Source organism: Schistocerca cancellata, chromosome 5, assembly GCF_023864275.1.
Source record: "Schistocerca cancellata isolate TAMUIC-IGC-003103 chromosome 5, iqSchCanc2.1, whole genome shotgun sequence".
In the NCBI taxonomy this organism is placed as follows: Eukaryota; Metazoa; Arthropoda; class Insecta; order Orthoptera; family Acrididae; genus Schistocerca; species Schistocerca cancellata.
Window position 1 is genome coordinate 276,271,547 of NC_064630.1, and position 23,863 is coordinate 276,295,409.

A 23,863-nucleotide genomic window follows, 5' to 3' on the forward strand; every position below is an offset into this window, starting at 1 on the left:
TATTCAAGTGAGCAAGCTTTTCCAATTGATCTCTGCAAAATTTTTGCATTCCCCCTACTTTCCCTCTATACACTGGTCCATTTAGAAATTCTGACTTTAATCTGGCTTGTATGGATTGTGACCAAAATTTGCAAATAAACTTAGCTTCAAACTCTTCAAAAGTATTCCAAGAATCATTATGCTCATTTGCCCAGGATAGGGCCTCCCCTTCTAGAAACCGTTTTACTAACTTAATTTTTATGTTATCTGACATTCCTACAACAAACATATCCTTACATTGGTGAATAAAGTCAATAGGGTGCAGATTTTCACCAGGAAAGCATTTCACTTGTATGTGCCCATACATTGTATTTTGATTGTAAATCGTTTGTTTGGACATCAATGCGTCCTCCAATTGTGTATATTTAGTGTGTATATTTTCTACTTTTGTATCTACATTAGTGGTATACAGGTTGTATTCTTGTTTAAGGTTTTCTGACGTTTTGTCTATTTTCTGATCTAATCTTTCAACTTCAGTATCTACTCTGTTGTAGATGACAGCAATGCTGTCTGTGTTAGCTTGTATGTTTTCATTTAAACTTTCAACTTTAACTTGAAATTCTTTTCTGAAGTGTATCAACTGTAGAAGTGTTCTTACTGAGGGTAGTTTTAATTTCCTCACACTTCTCATTGAGATGAGTACTTAATAGATCAAAATCCAAACTTAACTTATCCAGTCTATCTGTGTTTTCTTTAAGTTTCAAACTTACTTGTTCACTTGATTGTTTAAAATCCAAACGTACTTGTTCACTTGATTGTTTAAAATCCAAACTTACTTGTTCACTTGATTGTTTAAGTTGCGAGCTTATTTGAGTTGCAAACCCTGCTAGCCACTCTGTTAAGTTTAATTGTTCACCATCCCCTGGTTCAATTTTTACATTTCCTACGATCTCATCACTCTCAGGTAGAGACATGTTAACTATTAATTATTTTAAATGACAACAACAAAATACCTTGCCTTATGTAGCTATGCTATGATGTCGTGATCGGTGTTCTTGTTGGCTTTCTTCACTTATATTCGGTTTTATCGAAGCTGAAGTCTTGATTGATGAATTCCATTGACATAATCCAGACGTTAATCTTCCGAGCGGTGTGATGATAGTTTTTCGTAGTCGCACAAACACACTTTATTTATTTATTTATTTTTGACATATTTTCACTGTTGCCACACTGCACAAATAAACTTTTTTGGAATGCTAAGCACCTATGAAATTTATCGCTGCACTATTATCATCGATGCACTTAAAGATACCAGACGAGCCCCCACTTTTGTAATGGTCGCCTGGTCGTAGATATTGCTGACTGCTATAATCACACTATTTCACTCCCATTTACGGAGCTTGTTAGCACTTGATGTTAGGTTGGCGCCATTAAAATGCATTGTGTTGTGGTAATCGCTGCTATTTGCTGGATTGCTGCTGTTTCTCGATGCTGATGCTGGCTCTAAATCTGGTTGTCTAGGGTTAAAAACATGAGGTCCCGTGTTTTTTATGTGCTTTTGATGATAAAGAACGAGCGAAACCAACAAAAATGTAAACTTCAAATATTTATTACTCTGGTGGCCATCTTAATTCCACTGTCCACCAAAGATCATGACTCAACACAAAGTAGTACTTCCGTTACATGTTCTTTGCATTGTTTATCCACCTCAAACAATAACACACAAACACACTTTACCAAAGTGACATTCCGACTGCCTCTTGACCCTTCTTGCTGCTTGTATTTATAACATTGTCAAAGAACTACTAAAAAGAGATATAGTTTATAAGTCACATGTACATCTGTTATCATAATTTGTGCAGAAAAGTTATTAATTTGCATCGAGTGACATAATTTAACATGTTATTAAAATGACAGACAGAGTTGTTGACTTGACAGAATAATTCTTTGTTACAAAAAGGCCGTTTTTTAGAAGTTTGTCAATTGACTTCTCTAATTTGCATAAATAAGTAAATAACATGAATTATTAAGAATTACATTGGTTTTCGTCTAAAATAGGATTGCTTACGTGAATACTGAGTGAAAATGCTCCTAGTGAACAAACAGGTTTCACTGGGTGATTTTTATTTAAGGAGATCCAAAATACCTAAGTTGTCCACTATTTTTCGTACTTCATATTAATTATTTAAGATGAACTCAGTGTTTTTACATGATGACATTTGCTGTATCAGTGATCAAGTGATATTAAGTTTTGTGTGGGTCAGTTATTCAGTATAATTTAATGGATTGACAGTTTATGGAGACATGTTATGCAATCATTGTTAACATACACAATAACTTTTCTATAATCATAAATACTCGTTAAACTGGTTGAATTTGGAGGGTATCGCATACTTTGGTACAGTAAAGCCTTTAATATGTTCCGTTACAGCATGGACATTTTCTCGCTGCTCCATGCCAACCAACCATCTGCCCATGCCTGGAAACAGTGAAAGGACCAAATATACCGGTGAGACGACCAACCAACGGTGATCCTGCTCCAGACTCCCTCCATCAGACAGTTCATGTGTGTCGCCAGTGGTCAGCAAGCACTTATCGATATGTGACACTGCTGCTGCTCACGGGCAATTAAGGCAGGAAGTTAGTGATGCCAGTAAATGGAATAAGAAAACAAGGCAGCAGTAACGTAATAGAAGAAGACAAAAATTAAATGGGATAAACGCGAGCTGTGCACGGCTCAACCTCCCCCCCTCAAACATCAACCTGAGGGTGAAATAGCAAAATGAAATTGACGGCAACTCCTTAACAAAAGCAAGACAATGGCCATGAGAAAGCCACAAGCGAGATGTTGGCACAGACACGTCGAGATGTTGGCACAGACACGTCCATGCAGAGGGAAGATGCCCACTGGCTAACGAAATTCCTGCACTAGGAATGGACCAACCTAAGTCCCGCAAGATGACTAATTCAAGTCTCATTGCTAGGTCAAAAGTGAAAGCGAGACACCCGCTCGAAACCAACGAGACAGAGGAAACACTGACAAAGGTACTGAGCTGCAATGTCCTCAAGGCCTCTAACAGCATTAAACAAAATTCAATGGCCCCTCCTGTCTCACCCACCACCTCCGACATGACATCAACCAGATGTAGAATGGCAGTGCACCTATGGGCTACTGAATTCAAATAAGCAAGTACATTTAAACTCCACTGGAGGGTGGCTAAAATTTGCCAACTTGAAAACATACGTTGTTGCTCGTGGGAATATCCCAACAGCTGACAATGAACCCCAAGCAACACAATGTGAACAGCCATGACATGCTGGTAGATTGAATCAAAACTCAACTTTCGTGTCTAGGATTGGTGATCCACAGACCTTGTAGCAGTGGGAACAGCATCACACACTCCGACAGTGGACCTGGCCAAACAACGCCCTGCAGAGATTTCCTCGCTGCTCCACGCCAACCGACCAACTGCTCAGGCCCGGAAATGGTGAAAGGACCAAATATACATCAGCCAGTGAGATGACCAACCGAACAACCAACCAACGGTCATCCCACTCCAATCTCCCTCTGTTGGACAGTTTACGTGTGTCGCCAGTGGTCAGCGAGCACTGGCTGTGGGCACCTCAGCAGCACTCTGGCCCCGACTTCATTGCTGGTGCGTCCCGAACTGTCTGCCAGACAAACGACAACCCAGAAATACTATCGGTCGCCCAGAGAAAGTACAACAGTGCAATTATCAGTACATGCTGCTGCTGCCACTCACGGGCAAGTAAGGCAGGAAGTTAGTGATGCCAGTAAATGGAATAAGAAAATGAGGTGGCAGCACCGTAATAGAAGATGGCAAACAATAAATGGGATAAATGCGAGCCGTGCATGGCTCAGTGTGTTCAGTGAACAAGAAAAAAATCAATAGTGTTATATCTCAATGAAGAACTTGAAACTTCCATCACAGGGCAGGAGGATTTAGAGGAACTGTAGCTAAAGTGTAAAAGAATAGTTGATCATGCATTGGATAGATATTTACCCAGTAGAACAATTCATAATGGAAGGGACCATCCATATTATAAAGTCACTGTAAAGACACTTCTAAAGAAACAGGGACTACTGCATAATAGGTGTGAAACAAAAAATAGGAGTATAGATAGAGAGATACTGAATGAAATGCATTTGGGTGCCACGAGAGCAATGCTTTGAAGCCTCCAATGACTACCATAGCAGAAATTGTGGTTGCATGCAAAGGCTGTTAGCGACGATAATGTTAGTGTCCAGTCCCCAGTCAGCAAAAGCTGAAATGCGTAACTCTGTTTTTAAATGTTCCATTACAAAGGAAAACCCAGAGAATTGCCCCAGTTCAATCTGTGTACACTGAAAAGATGAGTGAAATCAGTATTAGAGTCAGCGGTGTTTGGAAACAGCTGAAATCGTTAAAACTGAACAAAGCTTCAAAGCTTGATGGTATCCATGTCAGATTCTATACTGAATTTGAGGATGAATTAGGCCTCCTTCTAACTATAATATGATGTGTCTCCCTTTAGCAAAAAACCATGCCCAGTACTTGGAAGAAAGGGTAGTAAAAGTGATACATAAAACTACCATCCAATATCGTTGACATCAATTTGTTGTAGAATCTTAGGACATATTCTGAACTCAAACATAATGAGGTACCTCAGACAATGTGACCTCCTCCATGCCAACAAGCATGGATTCCAAAAACATCTATCGTATGAACGTCATCTCACAGTTTTCTCACATGACATACTGAAAGATTTGGATTAAGGCAGTCAGGTAGATGCAGTATTTCTTGATTTCTGAGAATCAAAAGTTTGTTCATATATGGTATTAAGTGAAATTTGTGACTGAATTGATGACTTTTTGGTAGGGAGGATGCAGCATGTTAACTTGGACAGAGGTTATCAAATGTAGAAGTAACTACAGGTGTGCCCCTGGGAAGTGTGTTGGGACCCTTGCTGTTCATGTTGTATATTAATGTCCTTGCGGACAATATTAATAGTAACCTCAGACTTTTTGCAGGTGATGCAGATATCTGTAATGAAGTACTGGCTTCAAGAAGCTGTATACATATTCAGTTAGATCCTGATAAAATTTCAAAGTGGTGCAAAGATTGCCAACTTGCTTATAATGTTCGGAAGTGTAAAACTGTGCACTTTACAAAACGAAACAATGTAGTATCCTATGGCTATAATATCAATGAATCACACCGGGTTTCAACCAACTCTTACAAGTATCAGAGTGTAACACTTTGTAGGGATATGAAATGAAATGATCACATAGGCTCAGTTGTGGGTAAAGCAGGTGGTAGAGTTCAGTTTATTAGTAAAATACTGGAGAACTAAAATCAGCCTACAAAAAAGGTTGCTTACAAATCACGTGCCTGACAAGTTCTAGAATATTGCTGAAGTTGTGGGAACCATACCAAATAGGACTAACAGGGAAAATTGAATGTACACAGAGAAGGGCAGCACAATAGTCAGAGGGTTGCTTTACCCATGAGAGAATGTTATCAAAATACTGAAGAAACTGAATTGGTAGACTCTTGAAGACAGGTGTAAACTAACCCAAGATAGTCTGCTAACAAAGTTTCAAGGACTGGTTTTAAATTACAACTCTAGGAATTTATTGCAACCACCTACGTATAATTCACATAGGGATTGTGAAAACAAGATTAGAATAATTACAGAATGCACAGAGGGATTCAAATAATTATGCTTCCTGCACCCCAATTATGAATGGAACAGGAATAACTGGTACAATGGATTGTACCCATGGTCTTCGTCGAAAATACACAACTTACACACACACACACACACACACACACACACACACACACACACACACACACACACATGTAAACACAACTCACACACACATGATCACAGTCCCTGGCTACTGAGGCCAGACTTATGTTGGTTTGTCTTTCCTCAATCTATCTCTTAAAATATTTCTGGGATGAGTAGTGCATAACATGTTCTCCAGAACCCAAACAATCTTTCCTGAGGATGGCTTCTATCAGTTTTTCTATTTTTGTATAAATAATTTTTGTCAGTATTTTAAAACCATGACTTAGGAATCAGTAATACTCACACCTGTATGCACAGCCTTCTCTGGAATCATAATTTTTACAGTCTTCCTGAAATCTTAGGGTACTTTGCCTGTTTAATAAAGGGTGTCCCAAGAGTAATGGTCAATACTGTGTGATATGAGAGGAACAGTCCCTTGAAGCAGAAAGTCTAGCAAACATGGGCTCTAAAATGCATACTTTAAGAACTGTGACCACTTTTTTCAGTAGAAGAGATGTGTTCTACAGCGGCAAAGATGAACAAGTGCTAATGGCTCTTAAGGTATGCACTTTAGAGCCCATGTTTACCAGACATTTTATTCTTATTTTGGTCCATACTACCACCTCTAGGAAAATCAAAGAACTTACAGTAGAAGAGATGTGTCCCATAGCATCAAAGATGAAGAAGTGCTCATAGCTCTTAAGATACGCATTTTGGAGCCAATATTTACTAGACCTTTTTGCTTCAAATGATTGTTCTTATCATAACACCTAAGACTGACAATTCCTCCCGGATCACCCTATATATTTTGCATATCAAGTGGGAAAGTTTCATGATAGCTGGCTCTCCCAAGGATCTCAGTAATTCTGAGGAAATGCCGTCTACTGCATGGCACTTATTTGAGCTTAAGTCATTCAGTACCCTGTAAAACTCTCCTATCAATATTATAACTTCCATCTCATCTTTATCTATTTCATCTTCTCTTTCTGTATTATTATATTTGAGTACACTTTCCCTGTTTAGACACTTTACATATTCCTTCCTCATTTCAATCTTCCCTTCTTTGCATTGTACTGGCTTGTCAACTGAGTTCTTAATACTCACACATATAATTCTCTTATCTCCTAAGGTTTCTTTAATTTCCCTGGTGGCAGAATCTATCTTTCCCATTGTCATGTGTGCTTCTTCAGCCTTACATTTGTCCTGTAGCCATTCCTGCTGTGATGTGATGTACCACTTAAACACTTTATCCATTCAACCTGTAAGTCTTTGGAGAGTAGAGTATGAAAAACTTCTGGCTTTTTATTGTTGGTTTAATTTGATGTGCTCCATTTTAAACAAGCACACTTGCTTGTAGACATTATCTAATAATGATAATTAAAAATATTTAACATACATTTATTTCCTATAATTTTGGTTTCTTTATCATTTTTGACATCTCCATCATTTCAGGAAGGTGAATGCCAGTGTGCTGTGGAAGGTTTGCCAGAAGTCCCATCAGTGCCACAGCCAACAGCTGCTGCAGAAGCAGCAAAAGAACCTGAAGCTCCAGCAGCTGAAGAGCCAGCAGCAGCAGAGGAGGCTGTAGCTGTACAAGAGCTTCAACCAGCAGAGGGGCCGGAAGCAGCAGAGGAGCCTCTAGTGGTAGAAGCAGCTGAGCCTGTCGTAACTGAAGCAGCTGAGCCTGAAGTAACTGAGGCAGCTGAGCCTGAAGTAACCGAGGCTGCTGAGCCTGAAGTAACGGAAGCAGCTGAGCCTGAAGTAACTGAAGCAGCGGAGCCTGTAGTAACTGAGGCAGCAGAAGGGGCTGCTGAAGAGGCTGCTGAAGCACCAGCAGAAGCAGCTCAAGTATCTGAAGAAGCACCAGCGCCAGAGGAAGGAGGAGCACCAGGTGTCTGCATATGTCCAGAAGAAGTACCAGAACCAAAAGAGGAACCAGTTTGCAAGTGTGCTTCTGCAGTAGGAGTAGCTGCACCATCACCACCACCACCAGGTGAAGCTGCACCACCTCCAGCAGGCGAAGCTGCACCTCCAGCAGCCGAAGCTGCACCACCAAAAGCTGAACCAACAGCAAAAGTTGACACAGTGGATTATGGTCCACGAGTTGATCATATAACAGATTGTGATACAGAATTTGATGAATTCCAAGACGTTCCTGAAGCTGTAAAGAAAGCTATAGCAGAAGAAGAAGCAGCATTGTACGCTAAGGCATTCCCGCCAGTTATGCCAGTGATCACCCGTCCTCCTCCAGCTGCTCCTACAGAGGCTCCAGCAGAAGCACCTGCAGCTGAAGCACCCACAGCGGCAGCAGAACCAGCTGCAGCTGCTGAGCCTGGTGCAGCTGAGGCAGCTGCACCTGAAGCACCAACAGCACCACCTGAAGAAGGTGCACCTGAAGCAGCTGCACCTGAAGCAGCTGCACCTGAAGCAGCTGCACCTGAAGCAGCTGCAGTGGCAGCAGCACCAGCTGCAGCTGCTGGTGATCAGTCTGCACTGGATCAGTTAATCGAAATGACTAAAGCTCTTCAAGCAGCATTTGAGCACATAAGGGTAAGTAGTGTGTGTAATAAAGTTATACTTGAATATTTAGTAGATATATTAGTGTCTTTTTTATCTGCACGATGTTCTGGAATTTATGAATGTCTCATAGCTCCAGCAGTGTTATCCTCATTCACCTTACCAATCTGTGTGAGATTTCAGGAGTAACGATAAATGTCTTATGAAGTGGTCACATGGACAGTTTCAAATTAAAAATTTTAGACACACATTTGACAGGCTTACAGCTCATTTTTTCTTGGTGTTCTAGTTGAACAGCCAGAAGTGAAGTATTAATACATATATGGCTGCAAAACATGACTAGCCCTTGTGACCCTGACATCTGTTTCAAACAAGACTCCAATTTTATGACAGCTTTCTGTAGGAATATGAGTAATAGTGATAGTAAAGTCACAAATTCTCATATATGCTAAATATGTCAAAGTGTTATTTACTTAGGCTTTCTTATAAAATTTTGTGCCTTTTGGAGAATAAGATATATGTTTTGATAACTGCAGATTACCAGATTTGAGACATCTATTCATGTTTCTTACAAATTTAGAAGTTAAGAGAATGGTGAAGCTCTCAATATTCACATTTGTCCTGAATGTGCAACTGAAAAAAATGCGTACAAAGTAAAAGCAATTCTCCAATTTATAGAACATAACTTCATGAAGAATTTCAGGTTACATTAGTCTTCTACTCCTAAGTCATGCTGTATGTTACCTTTTGCGGCTTATAGTTATTTTATCTTCAGTGTCGGTTTATAGTCTTTTTATCTTCAGTGTGGACAGCACTTCACACATATTATATTCCCAGAAGTTGCACATTTGATAGGTAATTACTAATTGCCAGTTAATTTTATTGAAATTGCCCATTGATGGGGATACTTTAACGACTGTTGATATCAGCAGTGCTTATAATTTATGTCATAAATGTATTGAAATTGCACATACTATTGTGTAGAGACTATTCGAACATTACTTTTTCAGTTGGATCAGCTGTCTCTATGATTCCTCTTGGAAAATTCACTTATGGTGACTTCCTACAGAATGAGCTATTGTTGTCTTTGGAAGCATTTGCATTAACCACAACAGTAAACATGTTTTATAAGCATGATGGAGTTTTTATACGATCTTCTTGTTTACTCGTGTCAACTAAATGTAATGTCCCAGACCAATTGGAGAATTTGCATGAATTTCTGAAAATTATTGTTCATTTTTCTACTGGATTGATTGTTATCCTATTCTGACATTATATTGGCTGGGCATGAGTAAGATAGTGAAGTTTTATGACTTGTTACATGACATTGCTTTTGTTGGTTGTAATGCTGTACACAGAAAATTATTCACTTTTCTTTCATGAAGTCATACAATAATAATGGATGCAAGACTTTGCAGAACAGTCTCTGAATGTTTTATTATGAAACCTCACACATACCTTTGTTGCAGCAAGTTTGTTTGATGGAAATTGTAATAGTGTGAACTATCAGACATTTGAAGATATACACAAACTATTGCTTGAAATCCTTTTTAAATGTTCAAGAACCAGAATTAAGTGAAGAATTTAGGAATATACTATAGGCCCCTAGATATTGTTCCCATAGAGATTGCAAAGACAAGATGTCAATGTTCATAAAGCTATTTAAACGATCATTCTTCCCAACCCTCACACCCAAATGGATTGGAACAAACCATAGTCCATTATACTATGGAAAGAGCCTTCTACCAGGCACACCACAGCTATTTGAAGAATATAGATGTAGAAAAAAAGAACTGTGCAGAAAAGACTGAGTTCAACATTCTGGTGGGCAAATTCAGTTTCGATTTCTATGGCACAAATCTGCTCCCTAACTAGTACAACATATTTATTTTTGAGCTTTGAGATTCAATTTTCCACGTTATTATTTTTTATTCTGTAGTAACTAATCACAAATTAATCACAAATTAGCATATGATGCCAGTTCACAACAGTGCCTTATGTATTACAAATTACACATTTGGACGATGGGTGTACAACAGATCTATGCATATGGTCATAAGGACAGTTACAATCTTGAATTGGTTGTAGTGTTGCCACTGTTTTGTTTCATCAATATTCAACTTGATTGTTGTGTAACAAGTCTTTCTACTTATTAATTTTGCTCTGCAGTGTAAGATATTTGATATGATCTGTCTGAAATTTTAAATTTATTAGTTAATAACCAGAGAAATGTAATGGTAATAGTAATTTTGTTTGTTGTATTGAAGTACCTTTTCTTTTACCTTTCCTTCTGCTACCTCATTACTGTGAATTCCCATGTGTGGTTAAGTTTGTTGTAAGATTTCTGTTCCTAAGAATGCTGAGGTCATCTTGGGTAACATTGCTAAACTACTAATGCAGTATTTTTATGTCTGTGGGGTGTGATTGTTAAAATTTAAATCTTATGCAAGTTTATTTTTTGTACAGAGAAAATCCATTCCTGTAGATGAACTGTGTGAGCACTGGATGACTATTGAATGTATTAATGTTATTGGAACTTTTAAATTGGTTATCATAACACTACATGCTCAAAGTACATGTATGTGCACTGTATCAGACTTTGAGAAAGCTCAAATCATTGTCATGAGGGACATGGGAGCATCATACTGATAGTTCACCACACATAAAATTGACTATAGTGTGATGAGTGCAAAATGAGTGGTGATGAGATGGATTCAGGACAGCAGTGGGGAAGGGTGAATAGGCATGGGTCCTTCCAGGACAGTTACACAACTTGAAAGTCACAGGATTGTTTGACTGTCTCTGGTAAATAGATGGGAGACATCATTTGAGATACAGGCAGAAGTTACAGCCAGAGTGTCAACACGGACCATCAGGAGAAGATTACTTGAAGCAGGGTTGAGATCTTGAAATCCTTTTTAAAAGTTCAAGAAGCAGAATTAACTGAAGAATTTAGGAATATACTATAGGCCCCTAGATATTGTTCCTATAGGGATTGCATAGACAGGATGAGGCTGATGTCAGTATACCGCAGGCAATAGAGACTTGCATGATATAGAAGCCATAGTCACCACTAACACAGGGGCATTCTTTGACCTTCAGTGATGAGTGTTGCTTCTATTTGTTGTAGTCAGCCAGCATGTCTATAGATGATCTGATGAAAGGTCACAGAAAGCAGTGATTCTTGAGATCCATCCTTCTCCAACTCCTGGAATATTCGTACGGAGAGCTATTGTATATGACAGTAATTGTAAAACATATTCTTATAACCTCCATGGCCAGGATATAAAATGTCTTGTTCCAGCTCGGTAAGATCAGACTACAGTTAACAGAAATGCCTTGTGGAATGTACAGTGGCCTAAGATTGGTGTAAGGGGTTGCCCCTGTTTTGCTAATGGCCTTGTCAAAGAGGGTGCAGAACTGAGCAGAGGTTCAAAGCATCCTCTTGCTCTTTGGGTGAGAAACTGCCAATAAAAGGCAGAAACATCATCATTGATTAGTGAAAGGAGGGTGCAGAAGCAATTGGAAACCAATGTATTAAGGCCACATAAAGTGTATCTACAAACATGCAGCATGAAATAGAAAAAGTACTGAAAAGAGATTCCAGACTAGTCCTCCATTCAGATCTGTGGAAGGGGACTAGGAAGGGGGAGGTAAGCTTGTGAATATGACTGTACAATGAATAAATGAGAAATGTCTGTGAGACAGAGCCTGGGATGTCAGAAGTCTAAATGTGCTAGGAAACTATTTAATCTGAAAAGGGAAATGCAAAGGCTCAATCAAGATAGAGCGTGTTTCAGTGAAGTGAAAACAAAAGAAGATAAAGATATTTGATCATATGAATATATGGTAATATCAGAAGAATAAGAAAATGATGTAGTGGGAAGTAGACCGAGTGAGGTGGCGCAGTGATTAGCCCACTGGATTTGCATTCAGGAGGACGACAGTTCAAACCCACGTCCAGCCATCCTGATTTAGGTTTTCTGTGCTTTCCCTAAATTGCTTCAGGCAAATGCCCAGATGATTCCTTTGAAAGGGTACAGTTGACCTCCTTCCCCATCCTTCCCTAATATGATGGGACCGATGACCTTGCTGTTTGGTCCCCTCTCCCAAAACCAACCAGCACCTGCCTCTCACAGTGGATAGACAAGGGATAGGACTAGGATTCATTATGAATAGAAAAGTAGTACAGAAAATGAGTTACTGTGAATAGTTCAATGACAGCATTATTCTCATCAGGAGTGACAACAAATCAATGCCAACAACAGTGGTTGGAATACACATGTCAATACAAAGAAATAGAGGAATTATGTGAAGACATTTAATAGTTATGTCAGTATGTAAAGTGAGATGAAAATATGATAGTCATGGAGGATTGGAATGTTAGAGGAGGGAATAGAAGAAAGAGTTGTGGGAAAAACGGGCCTCAGTAATAGGAGTTAGGGAAGACATAAGTTAATTGAGTTATTTAATGTTTTGTTTTGATGACATTTAACAGCCATTAAGTAATTGAAAAATTGATTTTAACCATCAGCTGTTTTTATTTGAAATTTAATATCTACCAGTTTCGGTCATGGATCATATTCACAGGGTATAAGGCACCTGATCTGTTTTTGCCTTATATCCAAACTGGTAGATATTAATGTTCAAATAAAAACAAGTGATAGTTAAAATCGATGTTTTCAATTTTTATGTTGCGTTCTGCAATAAAGTTTAGCTATTGAATTTCTCTGAAGCTGTAGATACTGTAATGATGAATAACACAGTGGGCAGTTCAGTGTAAGAGGAAAGAACATCTCAAAAAACTGGACATGTGCGAATAGGACTCACACTCTAGCATTCTGTACAAACTTGATTACATGTATAAATAATAATAAGAATTTCATGTGGTTCAGTGGCCTGGAGAAAGTCCTCCTGTTGTCACCACTTCAGCAACTTGCAAGTTCCTAATATAGCCCCTGTTATCCAGCCAGGGAAAGGGACCTACAGTTTAACAGGGAATCTGAACCATGTGTTATTTCTGGTGATGCCTCACATCATTGACAGCTGAAGGCTAAGTTAAAATGAAGACTGAAAAATTCTTGGTCCAAATGAGAATCTATCCTGAGACTCCTTGGTTTCCACGCACACACTTTACTGCTAAGACAACAATGCCCAACATGTGCAGGGTATGGCAAAAAAGACCTCCAATATTTCAAAAGATAAACAAATTAAAAAAGATACAGAGAAAGTGCTTTTATTTATGAATGACAAATACTACACCATTTTACATCAGTTGGTTTTGAAAATTGTGTCTGATAAATGGTGTCCTCCATTGTAGAAACATTGACAAAGCCTTTCCTGGAAATCGTCCATAGTTCTTTATGTCATTTCTGGCAGAATGACAGCCAATTCCTGGGTGATTGCCTCCTTAAGTGGTTACAAGGTTGTGGAATAATGTTAGTACACATGGGAATTTAAGTGTCCCCAAAGAAAAAAAATCACAAAGTGATAAATCAGGTGACTCTGGAGGACACATGATATCTCATTTCAAAGAGAGAAGATATGTAGGAAACAACTTCCACAAAATTTCTAGAGAATGCTGAGAAATGTGAGCTGTGGCTCTGTCTTGTTCTTGTTCAAACCAGATTTCTTCCTCTTCATGGTCTCCAACAAACAGGATTCACTTAGGACAGAGGAAGGTCTCTATCATGTGACAGTAACAGTCTGTATTAATAATTACCATTATACCACCTTCTTCATAACAATACTGATCCCTCAAACCAAATTGTGCAATGGTGCACCAAACTGTTACACAATGGCTATGAAGTGGTCACTGGTAATGTTCCTAAGGGTTTTCTGCAGCCCAGTAGTGGAAAATTCTTTTATTTATGACACTTGACAAGTGAAAGTTTGTCTGACCAGAAGAAATCGAAACAGTACTAGGGGAAATGTTATGAAGAACTTCTTCACACACAGCTCTGTGAGTTCCAGAATCACTCTCACTTAATTATTAAGTAGCCATGGTTTTATATGGATGCATGTGAAGATCTCCATGCAGGATTTGTATTACACTCATAACAGACAGCTGCATGTTTTAAGTGAGCAACACTATGGAGATTACTGGATGGACACTCTCACACATGCCACTTTTTCCGGCTTTTCTACAATCCATGGTTTGCAAGTAGTGTCTCTTTTCAGTGCAGAACCTGATGTTCTGAAGTTTGATATCCAAACTTGAATATTGTAACAGATCATGGCAGCCTAGTTCAAAATGAATTCCAAATACTCACTGAGTAGTAATCACTGAACCACTATTATGAATTTAAGCCTCCACAAGAAACTCATGGAGATGATCTAGCCAATCCATTGTGCTTACTGGAAATGGCACATACATGACTTTAATGACCATATCTTTTTATTGCATTGACTTAGAAGCTTAAATTTTTCACATTGGCAAGGGATCATAAACCTTAGTATCTGACATAAATTTCTCTCCAAGGCATTATTAACAAGGGCAGAAGATCAACTGGACAGTCAACTGGGAGAATATCAGGGAGGCTTCAGGAAAACTTGATTCTGTGCTGAACAGATCCTCAACCTTAGAACCATACTGGCATTCTGCAAGATGAGAAATCGCTAAGTGGTTGTCACCTTTGTTGATTTCAAGAAGGCCTATGACTCTGTTGATAGAGAAACGCTTAACAACATGCTGCAGGAATTAGGACTAGACATTAAAACCCTCAGACTCATTGTAGAAACCTTAATAAACACCCATTCGAAGGTCAAATTTAGAGGTGAGATCTCAAAAAGCTTCAAGATAAAAACTGTAAAAACTGGAGTGAGACCAGGGGATGGACTCTCCCCTCTTCTCTTCAACTGTGTCGTGGAAAGGTAGTGAGAGAATGGCGCAAAGAATAGACCAATTTGGGTGTCCAGAGTGGTGTCTACCTGGGCCATAAGAATGAAGGACTGATTGTAGATTTCCTGGCTTTTGCAGATGACATGGCACTGATTGCTGATTCTCTTGAAATGGCAACAATGCAGGTAAACTGCCTCAGAATACAGGCAGCCAAAGTGCGTTTTCAAGTGTCGCTGGAGAAACCAGAGTTCTTCAGCAACATCAAAGAAGCTAACAAAGTGATGTTACTAGATCAGGGAAAGATCAAAAGGACTGAGAAATTTAAGTATCTCGGTGATTGGAGTGAATCCAACTTATCAGGAAAAATGTCATTATTCATGAGAATCAGCAAGTTGGAGCCAGCCTATCGACTGACTATGAACTCCTACAACAAGAAATGCCTGTCATACAACCTGAAACATAAGCACTACACATCACTCATGACCAGAAGCCCTGTATGCCATGGAATGTCTTTCTGTGAACCAGAGAGGTCTGATGGAGAAATTGGAAATCAGAGAGAGGGGAATCCTCAGGAATATCCTAGGCCCAGTAGAAGAAGCTGCGAAATTCAGAAGGCGGATTAACTCGAAGCTCTACGAACATATCGAGAGACTCTCTAACTGTGCAAGAAAAAGAAGGGTAGCTTTGTATAGCCATGTTTCAAGATTGCCGCCAAACAGATTGACCAACCATCTGTTCACCGTCAGGCAAAACAAGAAGATTCACACCACTTGGCTGACAGAAACCGAGAAGGACATTAAAGAACTGGGAATAACTGATCTCCAGAACAGACAGTCTGTGAGACACACCCTGAAGGAAGTCCGAGGATTTCAGGAAAAGCCCCAAAGAAAAGGTACCCCCTGGACAGAAGAAAGAAAGGAGTTACACCAACAGAGGATGTGACAGTACTGGGCAAAGATCAAAGTCCAACAGTTCAACAAGCGTAGTCCAAAGTAGGCCCATTTGAAACAAGAAGAAGAAGAAGAAATAAATGAAAAAGCGTCTTAACTGTTGAACAGACTGACAGTTACACAGACAGAAAAACAAGTGATCCTGTAAAGATTTCATTTCTACTGATCATAGTAAGGAACCCTAGAAAGGACAATTACAGAGATAGAACAGACAAGTTTAGGCACAAGGAAGATAATTGCAAAGAAACTTTGAGTAAAAGAAAAAAATACTTCATTTTGTTGATGAAAGAAATAAGTACAGAAACGTTCAGGAAAAGACAGGAACATTGCAGTATAAGTTACTCAGGAATGAATGAATAAGAAGTGCCTGGAAGCCAAAGCAGAATGCCTGCAGGAAGAATGTGAATGAGTAGAAAAGGGAAGGGTCATCATAAGGAGAGCTTCAGCACATAGAAAGGTAAAAACAACCTTCAGTGAAATTAAACATGATGTCAACATTAAGAAAGATGGAAACTGTTTGATGGTGTAGTAGAACAAGAACTGAAAGAAGAAATGAGAGTCACAGTTAACATAGCTTTGTAAGTCTTATGATTAAATAGAGCAGAATGCATTATCAGCATTCCTTTGTAATTTTTAAGATCATTGGTGGAAGTGGCAACCAAATGATTATTCAAGCTGATGTGTAGAATCTGTCAGACAGGAGACATACCATCAGACTTACTTAAAAATATCATCAACGCAATTCCTTAGATAGCAATGTCATATAAGTCTGAGAATTATCATACAGTCAGCTTAACAGTTCATGCATCCTAATTTCTGACAAGAATAATATACAAAAGAAAGGAAAAGGAAGTTGAGAATAGAGGTAATTCTGATGTCGTATTTGATGTTTAAAGCAAGGCTTGAGGAAAATCAAGAATTTATTGACATGGGAGCGAAAGGCGGGGGGGGGGGGGGGGGGGGGGGGGGAGGAAGAAAGAAAGGAAGGAAGCTTGGTGTTTAATATTCTGTTGACATTTTGGACATTAGAGCCAGAGCAAGAGCTTGGAATGTTTCAAGGATGGAGAAGACAATCCCTTATGCTCTTTTGAAGGAACCGTCCTGTCATTTACCTGGAGCAATTTAGGAAAATTATGGAAAACCTAAATCTGGATTTGAACCATCATCATCCTGAATGTGAACCCAGGACCTAGAGAGTGTTTGACAATGTAGAAAGGTGCAAGACGTATGAAATTCTCAGAAAATATGTTTAAGCTGTAGGGATTGACAGGTAATATATAATACAAGTTGGTTATTACCATATGGTACCCAATTTTATAGAAATGATGTTCAGACTGCACACTGCAGGATTTGCAAAATTATAAATGTAGTGTCATGACTTGCTGTTAGGCACTGGTACTGGTATGGTGATGTAGGGCTGAAACACAAGTGCCAGTATGCATTATAGTTGCAGATAATCACCACAAGTGTGGATAAGATGAGCAGTGCTTTACTCATAAAGCTGTTTTATCAAAACAACAGCAGTAGTGCTGCTGCTCTTCACAAGTATCAATCCATTATAGGTATATGGAGAGGGCCTATTTTCTCACCAGGTTTGAAGAACATGATTCAGAAGTTTGAATTAACTCACAATTTGGGAATTGGTGCTGGGATAGAACAGGGGCCAGTTGCACCACAAATTGTTCAAGAAGTTACTGTTGCCACATTACAAGTTACTGTGGGACACATTATATGATCTTATTGCTGAGTAATTTGGACACATTATATGATCTTTAAACAGTGCATGAAGTGTGTCATGCATGACAACAGAACATTCTGTGGTCCACCATTGGAAAAGTTAATGAAACTGAAGTTCAGTAAAAAATTTTGTGTAAAGTTTAATTTTACATATTTCTCCACATTTGAGGGCTACTAGTCAGCAGTGCTTAATGACTCATCATTTTTATGATATTCATAATGGTTAACCAAGTTGTTTTGATCCTAATCCATTTCAGATTTTTTATATTTTCATTGTCAACATGGTCAATTATTGATTTATGAATGAAACTATTCTTTGAGATTTCTTTTTCATTTTATCATGTAAGGACATAAGTTCACACCATTAGAATAAAAAGGTGACATCAGTATCAAATTCATAAATAATGTCATGCTTCATATATACTAGGGGTATCATCTACACCTTTTAGGTACCATAGAAATTCCCCTGCAAAAAATGTTGAGTGAATGTCTACACTTTTGCATAGAATGTGTTTTGTTCTATCACTTGTAAATTTTATTTCTTGGGGTAAGTTACTCAGTTACTTAAAAATGAAAAGGACTCATGCTTGACAACAAAGGTCTTTGAACAATCCAAAATTTGGTCATTATTTTTTTAACATTGTTATATTGTTTCAATTTTTTCAACAGATGGCTGCAATTTGTGCTGCTTGTTTATACAGGTACAACAAAGAAACCAGGTACCAGTTTTAGTCTTCAGCAGTCTAAGTAAAATGTTATACTTTATTTTAGAACCTGCCACAAGGCATAGAAGGATTACAAACAAATTTTGTATGTAAATCATGTTGTTTGCATGTACTGGAAATAAATGAATCCAATAAAAATTAAAATTTTCCCCCTTGTTGTATAAATTTCTGTCGTGACTGTATACTCATATACAATTTAATGGCAATACTTCAGATAGTTGTTTTAAGTATGTTTGTATGAATGTTACACATGGATTGTTTTCAGTAATTTTAGGGGTTCTGTGCACACTAGAGTCTTCCATCATTGGCTCTAATAACATTAAGTAATGAAAGATGTAAACTGTAAGAACTTGTTGCCAGCAGAGAGCCACTGTTGCTTTAGAACAACTACATATCACAAGCAGGTTAAGACTATAATTACATATGTGGGATAGCTTAGGTAGAAAGTCTGTAATCAAGGAAAGTTTTAATTAAAAATCCCAGAAGATCATAAATTAGAAACTGTGTGCATTCTTAAATAAAAACTGATATGTGTAGCCCAGAGCTGACAGTGGCATCAAAGTCCCATACTGTTGGTACCATCAATCTGTACATCTGGAAACAGAGAATAACATAGGATGTTGCATAGTTCCACAAAGGAAAATATGCAGTAGGGTTAGTGTTTTCCGTGTTCAAAATTTGGGACTTGTATTAAAGAACTTCCCCCCAAGAACCATAGACCTTGCCGTTGGTGGGGAGGCTTGCGTGCATCAGCGATATAGATAACCGTACCGTAGGTGCAACCACAACGGAGGGGTATTTGTTGAGAGGCCAGACAAACGTATGGTTCCTGAAGAGGGGCAGCAGCCTTTTCAGTAGTTGCAGGGGCAACAGTCTGGATGATTGACTGATCTGGCCTTGTAACACTAACCAAAATGTCCTTGCAGTGCTGGTGCTGCGAACGGCTGAAAGCAAGGGGAAACTACGGCCGTAATTTTTCCTGAGGGCATGCAGCTTTACTGTATGGATAAATAATTATGGCGTCCTCTTGGGCAAAATATTCTGGAGGTAAAATAGTTCCCATTCGGATCTCTGGGCGGGAGCTACTCAGGACGACGTCTTTATCCGGAGAAAGAAAACTGACGTTCTATGGATCGGAGTGTGGAATGTGAGATCCCTTAATCAGGCAGGTAGGTTAGAAAATTTAAAAAGGGAAATGGATAGGTTAAAGTTAGATATAGTGGGAATTAGTGAAGTTTGGTGGCAGGAGGAACAAGACTTCTGGTCAGGTGAATACAGGGTTATAAATACAAAATCAAATAGGGGTAATGCAGGAGTAGGTTTAATAATGAATATGAAAATAGGAATGCTGGTAAGCTACTACAAACAGCATAGTTAATGCATTATTGTAGCCAAGATAGATACGAAGCCCACACCTACCACAGTAGTACAAGTTTATATACCAAATAACTCTGTAGATGACGAAGAAATTGAAGAAATGTATGATGAAATAAAAGAAATTATTCAGGTAGTGGAGGGAGACGAAAATTTAAAAGTCATGGGTGACTGGAGTTCGGTAGTAGGACAAAGAGAAGGAAACGTAGTAGGTGAATATGGATTGGGGGTAAGAAAGAAAGAAGAAGCTGCCTGGTAGAATTTTGCACAGAGCATAACTTAATCATAGCTAACACTTGTTTCAAGAATCATAAAAGAAGGTTGTATACATGGAAGACGCCTGGAGATACTGACAGGTTTCAGATAGATTATATAGTGGTAAGACAGAGATTTAGAAACCAGATCTTAAACTGTAAGACATGTCCAGGGGCAGATGTGGACTCTGACCACAATCCATTGGTTATGAACTGTAGATTAAAACTGAAGAAACTGCAAGAAGGTGGGAATTTAAGGAGATGGGACCTGGATAAACTGACTAAACCAGAGGTTGTACAGAGTTTCAGGGCGAGCATAAGGGAACAATTGACAAGAATGGGGGAAAGAAATACAGTAGAAGAAGAATGGGTAGCTTTGAGGGATGAAGTAGTGAAGGCAGCAGAGGATCAAGTAGGTAAAAAGACGAGGGCTAGTAGAAATCCTTGGGTGACAGAAGAAATATTGAATTTAATTGACGAAAGGAGAAAATATAAAAATGCAGTAAATGAAGCAGGCAAAAAGGAATACAAACGTCTCAAAAATGAGTTTGACAGGAAGTGCAAAATGGCTAAGCGGGGATGGCTAGAGGACAAATGTAACGATGTAGAGGCTTATGTCACTAGGGGTAAGATACATACTGCCTACAGGAAAATTAAAGAGACCTTTGGACAAAAGAGAACCACTTGCATGAATATCAAGAGCTCAGATGGAAACCCAGTTCTAAACAAAGAAGGGAAAGCAGAAAGGTGGAATGAGTATAAAGAGGGTCTATACAAGGGCAATGTACTTGAGGGCAATGTTATATGGAAGAGGATGTAGATGAAGATGAAATGGGAGATATGATACTGCGTGAAGAGTCTGATAGAGCACTGAAAGACCTAAGTCGAAACAAGGCCACAGGAGTAGACAACATTCCATTAGAACTACTGACAACCTTGGGAGAGTCAGTCCTGACAAAACTCTACCATCTGCCAACAAAATGAGTGAGACAGGTGAAATACCCTTAGACTTCAAGAAGAATATAATAATTCCAATCCCAAAGAAAGCAGGCATTGACAGATGTGAAAATTACCAAACTATCAGTTCAATAAGTCACGGCTGCAAAATACAAATGCAAATTCTTTACAGACGAATGGAAAAACTGGTAGAAGCCGACCTCGGGGAAGATCAATTTGGATTCCTTTAAATATGGGAACACGTGAGGCAATACTGACAGTACGACTTATTTTGGAAGCTAGATTAAGAAATGGCAAACCTACATTTCTAGCATTTGTAGACTTAGAGAAAGCTTTTGACAATGTTGAGTGGAATACTCTCTTTCAAATTCTGAAGGTGGCAGGGGTAATATACAGGGAGCGAAAGGGTATTTACAATTTGTACAGAAACCAGATGGCAGTTATAAGAGTCGAGGGACATGAAAGGGAAGCAGTGATTGGGAAGGGAGTGAGACAGGGTTGTAGCCTCTCCCGATGTTGTTCAATCTGTATATTGAGCAAGGAGTAAAGGAAACAAAAGAAAAATTCGGAGTAGGTGAGATTTGCCGATGACATTGTAATGCTGTCAGAGACAGCAAAGGACTTGGAAGAGCAGTTGAATGGAATGGACAGTGTCTTGAAAGGAGGATATAAGATGAACATCAACAAAAGCAAAACGAGGATAATGGAATGTAGTCGAATTAATTCGGATGATGCTGAGGGAATTAGATTAGGAAATGAGACACTTAAAGTAGTAAAGGAGTTTTGCTATTTGGGGAGCAAAATAACTGATGGTGGTCAAAGTAGAGAGGATATAAAATGTAGACTGGCAATGGCAAGGAAAGCATTTCTGAAGAACAGAAATTTGTGTCAGGAAGTCGTTTCTGAAAGTATTTGTATGGAGTGTAGCCATGTATGTGAAACAGGGACGATAAATAGTTTAGACAAGAAGAGAACAGAAGCTTTTAGATTAGATGGGTAGATCACATAACTAATGAGGAGGTACTGAATAGGGTTGGGGAGAAGAGGAGTTTGTGGCACAACTTGACTAGAAGAAGGGATCAGTTGGTAGGACATGTTCTGAGGCATCAAGGGATCACCAATTTAGTATTGGAGGGCAGCGTGGAGGGTAAAAATCGTAGAGGGAGACCAAGAGATGAATACACTAAGCAGAGTCAGAAGGATGTAGGCTGCAGTACGTACTGGGAGATGAAGAAGCTTGCACAGGTTAGAGTAGCATGGAGAGCTGCATCAAACCAGTCTCAGGACTGAAGACCACAACAACAACAACATTAAAGAACTTCTAGGAAATTGAATGAATGAATGAATTGAATGAAATTTCATTGTCGTTTATCTATTACAGCAATTGACAAAGTAAAGTTACATAAATACAAGTTATACAGTATATATACATGTGTTGAAGATCAATATGTTACTATTGGATTTCCATATAATACAATATTTGAAATCAAATAATATGAAAAACATTGCATCATAAATTAATCAGTTAAAGAAATTATGCTGTACTCTCCAAACTGGTACCCCTGTGATATTTTACAGTCATAAAATTCCTGAAGTGAGTAGCAAGAATTTGCAGCTAACCAAGTGAATAATTTGTCTTTAAATAAATCAAATGGAGCTTCTACCTTTTCTAGTGGCAGTTTGTTAAACATCTTCATACCCAACACTTCGTAGCTGTTCAGTGACTTGGATAATCTGTAGTATGGTATGTCAAGATGGCTACTATTTCTGATTCCATGAGAGTGTACATCTCTTCTACGCTGGTATTCTGGTGAGTTGCTCTTTATATGCAGTAGGGCAGTGTAAATATACATGTTTATAACAGTTAATATTTTAAAGTTGATAAACAGTGGTTTGCCGTGGGCAACTTTATCACTGTTTGTGATAATTCGAATTACTTTCTTCTGAAGTACCAAAATGTCATGTAGGTGTGAGCTATTGCAGCATATTAAAACCCCATAAGATATAATGCTTTGAAAAAGCAAAGTAGGCCGATCTTATATAGGCCGCAGGTACATGATTTTTAAATTCCTTAACAAATACATCACTCTCGAGAGCCTTGCACTAATGTATTTAATATGTGGCTCCCAAGTCAATTTACTATCTATAACAATACCTAAGAACTTAACACTATCTATGAAGTCTGCTACTGGCAGATCTCTTAAACTAAATACAATCTTTCGAGTTTTACTCTCATTAAGCAGGAACCCGTTATCTTGAAACCAGTTTGGAGCATATCCATGCCTGAGCTGATATTGAAAAAAGTGTTATCATCTGCATAGAGAATGGAGTGAGTACTTATGTAAGATGGTAGATCGTGGTCCTAATACTGACCCTTGTGGAGCAAATCACACCTATACAATGTCTCCAGCAGAATCTTTAGTATTTTGTTCATAGTCTAATAACAGAGGAACTCTTTGGACTCTCTCAATAACAAATAAATGCAGTGTACAGATTTGACATTCTTTCTTGTTTGAGTAATAGAAATCACAATGTATTGGAGAGTTAGAGCAGAGGTAAATCAGCTTGTTTTGTTTTGATGCTTAGACACATGTAACTTACTTGAGATAAAGAAGGTGCCATATATATGCAAATTATAATCAGTACTTGCTTCCAATCACTATTTTTAATTCAGGGCTACATATTGTGCTTAGAGTTTCAGCCATCTATGAGGTATTAGTCTCTGTTTAT

The 23,863-nt window shown here is 38.6% G+C and overlaps 1 protein-coding gene across 1 annotated transcript; it reads left to right on the forward strand.

Annotated features, from left to right (window-relative positions):
• Positions 1-2,937: 2,937 nt before the first annotated feature.
• On the forward strand, positions 2,938-9,565 carry LOC126188494 (skin secretory protein xP2-like). Its single transcript, XM_049930098.1, has 4 exons — positions 2,938-3,024; positions 7,231-8,328; positions 9,099-9,150; positions 9,306-9,565. The coding sequence occupies exons 1-4, from the start codon at positions 2,938-2,940 to the stop codon at positions 9,563-9,565; spliced, it is 1,497 nt and encodes a 498-aa protein (XP_049786055.1).
• The last annotated feature ends 14,298 nt before the right edge of the window (positions 9,566-23,863 follow it).

Bases quoted from the DNA above. Each gene is read 5' to 3' on its own strand.
- LOC126188494 (XM_049930098.1), top strand. From the start codon at position 2,938: ATGACTAATTCAAGTCTCATTGCTAGGTCAAAAGTGAAAGCGAGACAC. The intron at 3,025-7,230 runs GTACTGAGCTGC...CCATCATTTCAG, and splicing joins CAGAGGAAACACTGACAAAG to GAAGGTGAATGCCAGTGTGC. The intron at 9,151-9,305 runs GTAATTACTAAT...TTACTTTTTCAG, and splicing joins AGAAGTTGCACATTTGATAG to TTGGATCAGCTGTCTCTATG.